This window comes from Pristiophorus japonicus, chromosome 6 (genome assembly GCF_044704955.1).
Source record: "Pristiophorus japonicus isolate sPriJap1 chromosome 6, sPriJap1.hap1, whole genome shotgun sequence".
Classification (NCBI taxonomy): Eukaryota; Metazoa; Chordata; class Chondrichthyes; family Pristiophoridae; genus Pristiophorus; species Pristiophorus japonicus.
Genome location: NC_091982.1, coordinates 261,318,416 through 261,332,946, shown reverse-complemented (window position 1 = coordinate 261,332,946; position 14,531 = coordinate 261,318,416). Strand labels below are relative to the sequence as shown.

Here is a 14,531-nt window from a genome sequence, read left to right as displayed (position 1 = left end):
AACCTTTACCTGTGGTGTGACCAACTCACTAAATGTCCTATTCACGATATCCTCAGCATCGTGGATGCTCCAGAGTGAACCCACCCACAGCTCCAGTGTTGCAATGCGGTCTGTCAGGTGCTGCAGCAGGATACACTACCTGCACATGTAGTTGTCAGGAACACTATAAGCGTCCGAGTTCCCACATAGCACAAGAGGAGCATGACATGTGTCCGAGCTCTCCTGCCATGACTTAACCCTTAGATTAACTTAATTTGGCAACAATAATAAAGGTTACCTACTGATGAAGGAAAATAAAAATAAAAAACTACTCACCAATCACTTACCCACTTGGCTGTGACATCACCCTTCGATTTCTTTCTACTTTTTTGCCTTCTGTCCCTACTGCAGCTGTACCAGCTGGCTCCTCCTCCGACGTCCCCTCCGACTGCTGGGTCGTCCCACGACTCACCGCTCCTCCTCCGACGTCCCCACCGACTGCTGGGTCGTCCCATGACTCACCGCTCCTGCTCCGACTACTGGGCCTTCCCATGACTCACCGCTCCTCCTCCGACGTCCCCTCCGACTGCTGGGCCTTCCCACGACTCACCGCTCCTCCTCCGACGTCCCCACCGACTACTGGGTCGTCCCATGACTCACCGCTCCTCCTCCTCCGACCCCTCCGACTGCTGGGTCGTCCCACGACTCACCGCTCCTCCTCCGACATCCCCTCCGACTGCTGGGTCGTCCCACGACTGACCGCTCCTCCTCCGACGTCTCCACCGACTACTGGGTCGTCCCACGACTGACCGCTCCTCCTCCGACGTCCCCACCGACTACTGGGTCGTCCCATGACTCACCGCTCCTCCTCCGACTACTGGGCCTTCCCACGACTCACCGCTCCTCCTCCGACGTCCCCTCCGACTACTGGGTCGTCCCACGACTCACCGCTCCTCCTCCTCCGACCCCTCCGACTGCTGGGTCGTCCCATGACTCACCGCTCCTCCTCCTCCGACCCCTCCGACTGCTGGGTCGTCCCACGACTCACCGCTCCTCCTCCGACATCCCCTCCGACTGCTGGGCCTTCCCATGACTCACTGCTCCTCCTCCGACGCTCCCTACCTAGGACATCACCTAACCATGAAGGTCTGTGAAAGGTCACTAGGTGACCTCTGCAAGAGAAACCATGGATCTAAATCTTAAAAACATAAGAAATGAGCAGAAGTAGGCCATTCGGCCCTTTGAGCCTTCTCCACCATTAAAGAAGATCATGGCAGATCTTTTACCTCAACGCCACTTTCCCGCGCTATCCCCATATCCCTCGGTTCCCTTGGCATCCAAAAATCTATCGATATCTGTCTTGAATATACTCAACGACTGAGCATCTACATGCCCTCTGTGGTAGAGAATTCCAGAGATTCACAATCCCTTGAGTGAAGAAATTTCTCCTCATCTCAGTCCTAAATGGCTGATCCCTTATCCTGAGATTGTGGCTTTTAGGCTCCGCACCCAGGGGAGATATCCACCCAGCATCCATCCCGTCAAGCCCCGTAAGAATTTTATATGTTTCAATGAGATCACCTCTCAAGGCCCAAGTTTGCCTAGGAGTTGCTCCGTTTTTTGGAAGCAACTAGATTTTTTTTTGGAGTGTCTTAAAAATCGCAATTCTTCCCATTTAATTTGCTCCAGTGTAAATGAGTTGGTTAGAACATAATAAGAAGATAAGAATTCGGAACAGGAGTAGGCCATCTAGCCCCTCGAACCTGCTCCGCCATTCAACAAGATCATGGCTAATCTGACCGTGGACTCAGCTCCACTTACCCGCCCGCTCCCCGTAACCCTTAATTCCCTTATTTGGTTAAAAGGTTTTTTTTAAGTTTAGTTTTTTTTCCCCAAAGGGGACGTTACCAACCACTTACACCTGTTTTGGCCATTTAAGCAAGTTTAGACAGCTAAAAGTTACTCCAAACTAACTTAGGCCAGCATAAGTGGCCAGTTGTGTCCGCACAGAAAAACCTTGCGGTGAATTAAGAAATCAGCGCAGGTAGCCAGAAATTTGGGGGGGGGGGGGGGGGGGGAGGGAAGTGAGAGGACCTTGCAAAGCACTAAACACCTTCACAACAACTAATACAGATCTTGTACTGTAACTTTTGCATAATTTACACATTCCACTATATAAAGCTTCATATAAATGATATTAAAAAGTGCAGATTTTATCAGAAATTTAACTTTGATGGTGCTGTCTGCCTTTCTTACTGCTCTTATCAGCAGTCTAGGAACAACTTTTCTAATTTGAGCAGCTTGTTCTTTTTCTAAATCATTTAAAGAAACTCTCCTTCTCCACCCCCGCGCACCAACCTGTTTCTTGTAGCCCTCAGAGTGGTCTGAGTCTTGAACTCTCCAAGATCATCAGGTGTGAATTTAGGTAGTTAGGTTTAGGGGGCTATTTTACTGAGGACGGTTACACAGCCAATTTTTTCCTTGTCCAACATCCCCAAATGTGAACACTTTTCCAGCAGGGGCGGAGGTCGGGATTCAGGAGCTGGAGAGGCACAGGGGCTGAAGGAGCATCGGGGGAGGGGTGGTTGGGCCTCGAGAGGCAGAGGAGCATCGTGGGAGAGGGGCAAGGGTTGGGACTCAGGAGCCAGAGCAGCATCGGGACTGGAGGGGGGAGGCCGAGAAGGCGATTGTCGGCCAGAGGGGAGGATCAGAGGCCTCGGGGGGGGGGGGGGGGGGGGGAAGAGGAGGAAACAGAGGTCTCGGGGTTGGAAGTCAGGGGGAGATTGGATGCCTCAGGGTGTCCGATCGTGAAGCGTGGTTGAAGCAGGGAAGTCAGCGGCTGGCCTGTGCGGCAGGCCACTCGGTCCGGGATAGGGCCGGCGAACATCGGATCGTCCCTTCGGCCAGGTATTGGGGCGGCGAGCATCGGGACGTGCTGGGAGGGCGAGGAGCTACTGCGCATGCGCACAGACTCCACTGCGCATGCGCACAGCTGCCGACACTATTTTCGGCACAGGGCTGTAGCTCCGCCCCGCCAAGCCCTTGGATGGTCCACGGAGCGGGGAGAATAAGGAGCTACATTTTCGGCGCCGTTTTAGGCGCAGAAAGTCCATGCACCTCAGGTAAGTGCACTGGAAAAAGGGGTTGGGGAAATTTGGGCCCCTTCTTCTAATTCTAGGGAATACAAGCATAGTCTGCTCAATCTTTCCTCATTCCTTGGAATAACACCTTGCTTTACCCCATTGTATCATCAGGTTACCTTGCTTTCTTTTTCCATACTCATGCTTTTCAAAAAAAAACATCACAAAGAAGTAAATTGTACATTAAAGTTTATTAGCTGTTCCCCTCTTTTGACAATGGAATGGATATAGATGAGAGTCTGTACAAACTGCAGCACCAGAAGGGTCAAGGTGTACTGAACTGCTTGTAAGCACATTATTCCTATATAAAACAAGTCACCTCCAAATTACTAGCAAAGGTCAGGTACCAGGCAGTTAATCTAATCATGTAGTGTTAGAGCTTCATTTGAGAACATACCCTATAACTGCTAAAATATATTTTCTCAACACAGAAGCCTGTACAACTCTGATTGAGAGCTACAACGGAAGATATGACATCTTTGCAATTCCCATTTGGAACCGTACATAAAATGTAAAAATTATTTTATTTAAAATTGCTTTTAACATTTTGAAAACATGCACATCATCACTTTGAATAACCTCACACAGAATTCACAGGGGTGGGTGGGTGGTGGGGGGGGGGGGGGGGGGGAAAGAGAAGAGAACTGGCTCTTGTGTTAATTTCTTGCATTTATTCTCAAAATACTGTTTTACCCCCACCACACATTCCCCAGATAATCCATACGGTTAAAGATGATAAAATCTAATTCATATCTACTTGGAAAAAAAAAGAAAACATATTCATGGAAGAAATGGTTAGAAGGAAAGAAAATATATGTGCAACTATTTAAAAGAAACATATTCCTGGTAAGTTATATAGTGTATTTTGTTAAAAGTATGCTTAATATAGTTGATAATTTATATCAAAATACATAGTTACTGAGGGTTAATTATTATATATCTTAAAATCTCAAATCTTACACCCCATTGCAAATAGTCATGATTAGGTTTCAGCTCTGTTCCTCAGCCAATTCCACGTCCTTATTTATAATCACCCTATTATCCCAGAACATTCTTATTTGAAAAGTCCTATTGAAAATCACGTCAGTTATCATTTAAAATAGTCATTATATTCACGGGCTTCCCTTTGCTCCCCCTCAATAATCAAATTCATAAAAGTAGAAGCTCTACAAGAGTGAAAGTCATATTCTCAGTGTCATAGGAACACATTCTAATCGGCATTCGATATAAACAGATTTATTTATCGTGCACTTCAATTGGCAAAAGGAAAAACTAAAGTAAAAGCATGGTCTGTAAAGAACCTTTGTAAAGTGAATAAAAATTCCTTTGCACTTTAAAGGCTGATGATTTATAATTTGTTCAACAAAAGTGGGAATCATTGACCCAGCACAGAATGTGAAGAATCAGACAACTCAAATAATGGGCTGCACAAATAACGCAGGAGGAGACAAACGATAAAGCCATCAGGATTTCCGCTGCCAAACCATGCTTCCAAAGTTCGTCGTGCAAAAAGCTGCTTAGAATTATTTATTTTCCAAACCCAATGCTAAATATGAAGGTTACTTTTCCTTTCTTTCAGTTTATTTTTAAAAGAAAAATATATATAAAGCTTTTCTGAAAATTGCTGAAGAATTGTTGCCCTTAAACATTAAGGAACTGTACCATAAAATCTCCCTTCAACAGTTAGTTAGGCCTTTCCCCTTCATTTAAAAAAAACGATGGTGGTAATTTTAATCAGGTATCACGTACAAGCAATTTTCACAAACAGGAGATGTGAATGCCCCGAGGTGAAAGACAAATCACTTTTCATGACACACAAAGAGAGAGAGATCTGTGATCAACAAGAGCGAGTGTGAATCCTGTAGAAGAGGATCCAGAGCCATCACGAGCAATGGATGATGTTTATGGTGAAAAGTCTTCACAGTTTCTCCTTGGTTGGAACCCAGATGTAAGGCCCTGACTGCTCTTCAATAATCTGCTTCACCTGGTTGTAAATCTCCTCCAGCAAGTCTCCCTGTACAATACCTGACCACCAAAGCAGAAACAAGAGTTAATATCCTCCAAGCCTACATTTGTGCCATTCTTTATCTTTCCAACACATGATAGCAAAAGGAAAAACTCTACACGCTGGAAATTTTAAATAAAAACAGAAAATACTGGAGATACACAGGTCAATGAGCATCTGACTGGCTAGATCTGAATTCTGATGAAGGGTACACTCAAAACTTCATAAGTTGCCTTTACTCTTTACAAATGCTGATTTACCAGTTTTGCATTTTCAGTGTTTTCTGTTTTTATTTCATGATAGCAAAAGGAACTGGGAGGTAACACTCTACTTCTGCTCTAGGATCCAAGCTCACATCTAATTCTAACAGAAGCGATGAAAAGCACCTCTTTCTTTTACTGTAATGTCCCATGTGAATTTGTGTGATGAGGTTAGTCTGAAACACTACTTCAAGGTATGTCAAGGGGATGTAGGTTAAAACTGGTGAAAGGAAAATTTAAGACAGATGTTGGGAAGAACTTCACACACAAAGTGATCAAGAACGGAAAACAAAGTGAGATTCGACAATGTTATATAACTGGGAGCCTTAACAAGAGTGCACTTGGATGGAGCAGGCAATTCTTGGTTGATTTTAATCAAGCTCTCTCAACAATTCATTTATAAAATATCTTCAGACTCTTGTCTCGGGGGAAAATTATAACATAATTTGGACACGCATTTTTATTTAACTGTACAAGTAGTTGCCACAGCAGGTAATAAGATACTAACTTGTGAAGTGTTCTGTAAATTCCAGTTCAAGTTTTATGGCTCTCTCGAAGGTTTTCTTTGCTTGATCTTCTGTTAGGCGCTTATTCATTTCCCTGAAAAGGAAGAGTCTGTGTGAAACAGCTATACTCTGATCAGAGAGTGTGAGGTCTATGTTAACACAGGGCAGAAAAGGAACAGAAATGTACAGTGCGTCTATAGCTGGTCCCAAAGTTAAGAAATCCCAAACTCTCTCCCTTTCTTCCACTTAACTGCTTCTTTGTCCCCCAGAAAGCTACCCTGTTCCCTAATCCAGACAAGTAAAAACCTCAAGCACAACCCATCGGGCTGAAAATTCCGGCCTTGCCGGGTCCATACAAAGTGCACACGCACCCGGTAAGGTCTCGTAAAAGCCGGTTCTCGGGGTGCGATGCGCATGGACTGAAAACCGGCCTTTTCGATCCGTCAAAATTTCTTCCACACATCCCCAGGAGAAGGACATCTACGCGGGAGAAATTGGGCTATTTGCCCAACTCATATCCAGCGAATGTCCTTGAAACTTTTACACCTGGTCAAAGCAGACACATAGCTTACTTTTACCAGCATAACACTTTTAAAACATAGAAAAATTACATTTAATCATTCATTTTTATATAAAAACCCTATCCATTAAGGTAAGTTTAATTTTAACGCTATCAAAACACATTAAAAAAATATTCCCAAAAATATCTTCTTTTTCTAAAACATTTAATTTTAAATATGTGAGTTTTTTTTAAATTCATTGTGCTGTGTTTCTTGTTTTAGGGAGTTATTCTCATTGATACAGAGTTCCCATTTTTATCAATGAGAATATGAGTTAGTGATTGATGGTCCAGGCTCACGTGATTCCACGTGGAAGACAGATCCCCGTACGATGCGCAGCGAATAAAGGCCTCAGATCCTACGTTCCTCCGGGATCAACAGGTAATTCCGTAGATTTTTTTCAGGTTGGAGGCGTTCGTACGAAGGAAACCTCCGACCACAATTTTCGGCCCATTAAAAACCTGTTAATCCAAATCTATAACCAGCAGATTCTGCACAGCCCAACTCCCCATACTTGTGATCGCATACAAAGATCTTGCTGGTAACACAAAGAAAAGCAGCTTGCAGGTCTTTACCTCCACCAACAGGAAAGCACGAGTATTGCAACAGTCTGAACAACAACAACAGATTCCTGGGCCAATTCCCCTGCTCCCACCTTCCCTTCCTGTCCTGGCACCGAACATGAGCAGCATATGTGACGTGTGCTCTGCCTATCCAGGCCCTGGTGTGCCACTGCTTTCTGTCCAGGGCCCTTAAAATGACCTGAAGGCACCATTGGTTCAAAGTGGTGCTGGTATGGCTGAGGACTGGCAAAAAGGGGTTTTGGTTGGGGGAGGGTGGGGACTGGGTATAGAATTTGAGTGCAGCTGCAGGCCTCTCTGATCTGGACAGTAAGCTGCCAGAAGGCCCCAAAGATCCACTGGCTAAGTGAAAACACATTTTAAACTTGCCTTTTCTTTGGCCAGCTGCGATGTCCTGACAGACCCTCCAGTCTTTGGGTGGGGAGGGGTCCTGCTGCCAGCCCAACCCCTACTTATATTGGGCACACCATGGTTGAATCTGCAGTAAAAAAGTTGCGGGTAACTGGGACCGACTCTCGCCCTCTTTTAAATGACACCTGTTGATGGTGAAGTGCTCCATCCCCCCAGGGCAACCACAGGAATGTTGGAGCAATGGGGGTTAAGGGGGCAAAGGTCAGAAAAATCAGCTCAACAAGCAAGGTACCAAGGTTATGCTAAGGTGACTGTTTCCAGCTCAGCTCACACCATCAACCCCATCCTCCGCCTCTAAATTATAGCCCACTAAAGCTGCAGTAGAACTTCTCCAGGAAACAAGAGCCAACAGCACTGTTGTCCTTAGAATCTTAAACAAAAATAACCAATACAGTTTTTTAAATTCTGAAGCAGGACCTGGCTAGCTGGAGTCACTGGCCATCTCTCTACTGTTTTACAAGCTGGGGCACCAAATTGTGACACCTTTGTGCTTAGGGGTGCTGGACAGATGGCAGCCCTGATAGAGAAGCCAATCACAACACAAAATCTATCTCATTCTTATCTACCCCCCCCCCCCCCCCCCAGTGTGAATTGAGAGGCTAGTGCTGGGGATTTTGTGTGTTAACAATTCCCAGGTGAGGTAAACATGGCCAATTTAACAAACCGTCTCATGTCTGCTTTGCCACAACTGCGAGAGAGGATCCTCTGTGAATTTTTCTCCGAGTAGAGGTCATTTAGTCCCAATTTGAGCTCTATTATAGATAGTGTTTCAGGCCTGGCGCTTGCTGAAACTGAGTTCATGCTGCCTAAACATAGACCCTCCCAGCAATGAGGAAAACTTATTTTATATAAGCAGTTTGTGGTTGGACTTGGAACTCATGTCCGACAAGCGAAGGGACTGTGTACACTACGCATCCCTCCAATGCAGCTCAAAACAAAAGTCCTGTACTGGGGGGGGGGCGGGGTTGGATGTAACTCTGTACGACTTGAGGATAAAGACACTGTTGGCCCTCATCCGGGGACATTCCTTGAACGCTTCTGTGGTGCTTTCGTAGAGAGAGCTAAGCTGCAATAAAAAAGGAAATCCTGCCACAAAATGAATCTGAAGATCCTGGTTATAGGGGCCGAAGCCTATACTCACATGATGTTTTCAACTGATTTTGGTTTGATGAAGATAGCAATTGGGTGCAGCTGGGCTATTTGAAGCCTCTTAATAGCATTTCCTGACACATCCAAGATACAGTGTTTTCCCTAACGTGGAAACAAAGGGAAATTTTTAAGAATGGGTACAAACATAAATAAAAGGTTCAGCTTCTAGCTTGCTCAAAGATATCCGTTTGCAAAATTACAGTCACATGTAAAATGTGTGTTCGTTTTCTCACTTCCAGTTTGTATATAACGAACAGGGCAGTTTAACCGTAGCTCACCCAAAACTACATAATTAGAATTCAGTTTGTATTTTTGTCGGAGTACAGATAAAGATGATCAGAATGTGGTCTGGCAGATGGACTTGGACGAAGAAATTATTACAAGTTGGACATCAGGCCAAAAATGAATATGTAAGATTTGATAGATATTCTGCACTTTGATCGATATAGCTCCAGGGGAAAGAGATATTCGGTCATAAAAGCAGCTAAGCATTATTAGAGGTTACACTGTCCTTGGTTAATAAAAACATCACATTTTGCTATGTGGCGTAAAATGATACCCATCTTGATTGAGAGGGCAAGTATTAAGTGGGCTTACATTAATGAGACACTTAGGGATTTCCTTTACCTTTTCTGCTACCTCTCTCACGGACTGCACACTGGTGCCATACAGGTGGTTGTTGTATTGTCCAGCTTCAATAAACTTGTGATCTTGAATGTCCTTTTCCATTTGCTCTCTAGATGTAACAAAATGATAGTCTCGCCCATCAACTTCATAATCACGCTTTGGTCTAGTTGTGTCTGGAGAAAGTGAAACATTTCCATCAAACCATTTATTCCTTTTCTTTTTCTTGGATTTCTGTGGTGATTCACAATCCAAGATAAAGATGCCATGTTGGGAATTTAACTGTAATCCTCTGTAAGGATCAACTCCTCACAGGTCAGGCACAGCAGAAGTTACATGCAGGATAAAGCTCCCTGCACATTGTCCCACTCTACTTAAACCCCAACTGTAGAAATGGCCTCAGTGATATCTCTGACACCAGCCACACTTAAGATTTAGTGCCAAATATTGAATTATGGGCAGTTTTAAACTGCTGATCTGCACCCACAGGTTACACTCAAGACCTTTACTGTCAGCAGCAAGAGAGAATGTTTCACCAGGCAGTTTGGCTTGGTTTCAAACCAGAGGTGAAATGGAAGCAATCGGAACCACTGCATGAACCAGCTCCCATCTGTTAAACAACTAATACTTTAGAAGTACGCACATTTCATGCTTATAATGTTGGAAGCCCATGCCAACGTGGCTGACTCTTAACTGCCCTCCGAAGTGGCCTAGTAAACCACTCAATTGCATCAATCGTGCAAACTGTAGCAATTTAAGACGACAGCTCACCACCTTCTCAGGGCAACTAGCTATGGGCAATAAATATTGACCTTGCCAGCAGGGAGAATTAATTTTTAAAAAACAGTAAAAATGTTAATTAAAAAAAAAATATATAGATTTCAAACTGAAGTTGACAAAACCCTTACAAATATATCGTTTCTGAATGCAAAGGCAATGCTGGAATATGGAGAATGGATTGAGGTGTGCAGCAGTGGAACACTTTAACATGTTTAAGTCCTTTATTCTACTTTCCAGACAAATGCATTCAGATACTTGACCTGCTGTGTTTTAATGCAGATGTTAACGTTTCAAGATTATAGCAGTCAGAGAAATGAATGGCCACTGGCCAGCCAGAGGGAGAGTTATAGTCTGCTACAATCATAGAAATTTACAGCACGGAAGGAGGCCATTTCGGCCCATCGTGTTGCGCCGGCCGACAAAGAACTATCCAGTCTAATCCCACTTTCCAGCTCTTGGTCCGTAGCCTTGTAAGTTACGGCACTTCAAGTGCATATCCAAGTATTTTTTAAGTATGTTGAGGGTTTCTGCCTCTACCGCTCTTTCAAGCAATGAGTTCCAGACCCCCCACCACCCTCTGGATGAAATAATTTCCCTTCAAATCCCCTCTAAACCTCCTACCAATTACTTTAAATCTAAATTTAAATTTCCTTAAAACCCCTGGTTGTTGACCCCTCTGCTAAGGGAAATAGGTCCTTCCTATCCACTTTATCTAGGCCCCTCATAATTTTATACACCTCAATAAGGTCTCCCCTCAGCCTATCCAATCTTTCCTCATAGCTAAAATTCTCCATTCCAGGCAACATCCTCGTAAACCTCCTCTGTATCCTCGCTAGTGCAATCACATTTTTCCTGTAATGTGGTGACCAGAACTGCACGCAGTACTCCAGCTGTGGCCTTAATAGTGTTTTATACAGTTCAAGCATAACCTCCCTGCGCTTGTATTCTATGCCTCGACTAATAAAGCAAGTATTTCGTATGCCTTCTTAACCACCTAATTTATCTGGCCTGCTACCTTCAGGGATCTGGGGACATGCACTCCAAGGTCCCTTTGTTCCTCGACACTTCAATGTCCTACCATTTAATGTGTATTTCCTTGCCTTGCTAGCCCTCCCCAAATGCATTACCTCACACTTCGAGATTTAATTCCATTTGCCACTGTTCTACCCTCCTGACCAGTTCATTGATAGCTTCTTGCAGTGTACAACTTTCTTCAACATCAACCACACAGTCAATTTTTGTATCATCTGCAAACTTCTTAATCATACCCTGAACATTCAAGTCTAAATCATTGATATGTACCTCAGAAAGCAAGGGACCGAGTACTGAGCCCTTCGGAACCCCCACTGGAAACAGCCTTCGAGTCACAAAAACACCCATCAACCACTATCTTTGCTTCCCTCTTTTTTTGGAGTGTGCGGTGTTACACTCATAATAAATGGTGAGACTGAGTACTGTGTGCAATGAGCAATTGTGACCTTAGCTCCTTTATTGTAGTTCCAGAGTGCAGGTACCTCGTGGGTGGCCTGCTTATATACTGTGCTCCCAAAGGATGCTGGGATCCCTTGGGACGCCAACAGGTAGGCCCTCTGGTGGACAGGTGTGATGCAGGTTACAAGGAGTTAAATACATGACTTCACGGGGGAGTGATGTTAATAGTACACTTATTCACAAGGTGAGACGATCTGGGGCTTTGTGCTCCCTTGTCGATCGTCTCGGTACAAATGCTGGTGTGGGTGGGTCGGTCAGTTCTTTACTGGGCTGTTGGGCAGCCGGCCTTGCCGGGCTGCTGGGGATGGTGAGTTCGGTTTTGTGGTCAACTGTGATGTCAGTTGTCACTTGTGTGTGTGTGTTGGAGGGTCAAAGTTGGTGGTGTCTTCTTCGGGTTGTTCGTAGCTGTTGGTGAACCGCAATTTGATTTGGTCCAAGTGTTTTCTGTGCGTTTGTCCATTGGTCAGTTTGACCTGAAACACCCTACTCCCCTCTTTGGCTGTGACCGTGCCAGCGAGCCATTTGGGACCATGTCCATAATTTAGCACAAACACAGGATCATTGATCTCAATATCCCGTAACACATTTGCGCGGTCATGGTACACACTTTGTTGATGCCGCTTGTCCTCCAAGTGATCATGTAGATCAGGGTGGACCAGAGAGAGTCTTATTTTGTGCCCTTTTCATGAGCAGCTCAGTTGGGGGAATCCCGGTGAGTGAGTGGGGTCTGGTGCGGTAGCTGAGCAGTACTCGGGACAACCGGGTCTGCAGGGAGCCTTCTGACACGCATTTCAAGCTTTGCTTGATGGTCTGAGCTACCCGTTCTGCCTGGCCGTTGGAGGTGGGCTTGAACGGGGCAGATGTGACATGTTTGATCCCGTTGCGGGTCTTGAATTCTTTGAATTTAGCACTGGTGAAGCACGGCCCATTGTCGCTGACTAGGACATCAGGCAAGCCGTGCGTGGCAAATATGGCTCGTAGACTTTCAATGGTGGCCGTGGATGTGCTGACAGACATTATTGCACATTCAGTCCACTTTGAGTAAGCGTCCACGACAACCAAAAACATTTTGCCTAGAAATGGGCCCGCATAGTCTACATGGATCCTCGACCACGGTTTGGATGGCCAGGACCACAAACTTAGCGGTGCCTCTCTGGGTGCATTGCTCAACTGAGAGCAAGTGTTGCACTGGCGCACACATGACTCTAAATCTGAGTCGATGCCAGGCCACCACACGTGGGATCTGGCTTTGGCTTTCATCATTACGATGCCTGGGTGGGTGTTGTGCAGTTCGCAAATGAACGTGATTGCCCCACAAAAGACAGTCCGCCTGCAGAGACAGCTCACCTGTGTGTCTGTGAAACGGCTTAATCGCTTCCTGCATCTCCACTGGGACACCGGACCAGCTCCCATGGAGGACACAGTTTTTTTACCAAGGACAGTAAAGGATCCTGGCTGGTCCAGCTCCTGATCTGGCGGGCCGTATCGGGGGATTTCTCGTTCTCAAATGCCTCCATGACCATGAGCAAGTCCGCTGGCTGTGCCATTTCCACCCGGTGGTGGGCAATGGTAGCCAACAGAGCATCTGCGCAGTTCTCTGTGCCCGGTCTGTGGCAGATTACATAGTTGTATGCCGACAGCGTGAGCGCACATCTTTGGATACGGGCAGAGGCATTGGTATTAATCCCTTTGCTCTCCGAGAATAGCGATATGAGCGGCTTGTGGTCAGTTTCAAGCTCAAACTTGAGGCCAAGTAAGTACTGGTGCATTTTTTTTACCCCGTAAACGCACGCCAGAGCCTCTTTTTCAATCATGCTGTAGGCCCTTTCGGCTTTGGACAAACTCCTGGATGCGTAAGCGGCCGGTTGCAACATTCCCGATTCATTAGCCTGTTTAACACACACCCGACCCCGTATGACGACGCATCGCAAGCTAACACCAATCATTTACAGGACAAGCAGTTTGTTAGAACACAATAAGTTTCTAGCTTTCTTAAAGGTGGCCTCGTGAATTCCCCCATACCCAGTCGTCTCCCTTGCGCAGTAGCGCATGTAGGGGTTCTAGCAGGTAGGAAATTACCGAAATAGTTAAGGAGTTCCAGGAACGACCACAGCTGTGGTCGCGGCGCATTCTTGATGGCCTCCGTCCTTGTGTCGGTGGGTCTGATGCTGTCTGCTGCGATTCTCCTTCCTAAGAACTCGACCTCCGGCGCCAGGAAAAAACACTTCGAGCTTTTAAACCTGAGCCCCACGCGATCCAACCGACTAAGAACCTCCTCCAGTTTCTTCAAGTGCTCCATGGTGTCCCGACCTGTGACCAATGTGTCGTCCTGGAAGACCGCTGTGCAAGGAGCCGACTTTAGCAGGCTCTCCATGTTCCGCTGGAAGATTGCCGCGGCCGACTGAATCCCGAACAGGCACCGGTTGTAGATAAACAGACCTTTGGGCGTGTTGATGCAGGTGAGGCCTTTTGAAGACTCCTCCAGCTCCTGCATCATGTAGGCCGAGGTCAGGCCTAGCTTGGTGAACGTCTTCCCTCCAGCCAGCGCCGCGAATAGGTCGTCTGCCTTGGTAGTGGGTACTGGTCCTGCAGCGAAAAACGGTTAATCGTTACTTTATAGTCCCCGCATATTGTAACCTTACCGTCCTCCTTGAGTACCAGAACAATCGTTGAATTCCACCGGCGCGATGATGCCTTCGCGTTGCAGTCTGTCCAGCTCGATTTCCACTTTTTCACGCATCATGTATGGGACCGCCAGAGCCTTGTGGTGGATGGGTCGCGTACCGGGAACCAAATGGATCTACACTTTCGCCCCCAAGAAGCTTCCAATGCCTGGCTCGAATAACGAAGGGAACTTGCTCAGAGCCTGGGTACATGAGGTGTCGTCGACGGACGAAAGCGCTCGGATGTCGTCCCAGTTCCAGCGGATTTTCCCCAGCCAGCTTCTGCCAAACAACGTGGGGCCATCCCCTGGTACAATCCACAGCGGGAGTTCGTGTACTGCTCCATCATAGGAGATTTTGACTTCTGCACTGCCAACTACAG

The 14,531-nt window shown here is 46.1% G+C and overlaps 1 protein-coding gene across 7 annotated transcripts in view; it reads right to left on the bottom strand.

The window, feature by feature from the left end:
- Positions 1-3,291: 3,291 nt before the first annotated feature.
- LOC139266063 (disks large homolog 1) overlaps positions 3,292-14,531 on the bottom strand; it is a 493,057-nt gene continuing 481,817 nt past the window's right edge. For all 7 annotated transcript variants that reach the window (XM_070883900.1, XM_070883901.1, XM_070883902.1 and 4 more), the window contains 4 exons: positions 9,219-9,391; positions 8,584-8,693; positions 5,893-5,984; positions 3,292-5,144 (listed from right to left, as the gene is read on the bottom strand). In XM_070883900.1, the coding sequence (XP_070740001.1) occupies positions 5,038-5,144; positions 5,893-5,984; positions 8,584-8,693; positions 9,219-9,391 (482 nt within the window). In that variant the 3' untranslated portion in view covers positions 3,292-5,037. The remainder of the gene's footprint in view (positions 5,145-5,892; positions 5,985-8,583; positions 8,694-9,218; positions 9,392-14,531) is intronic.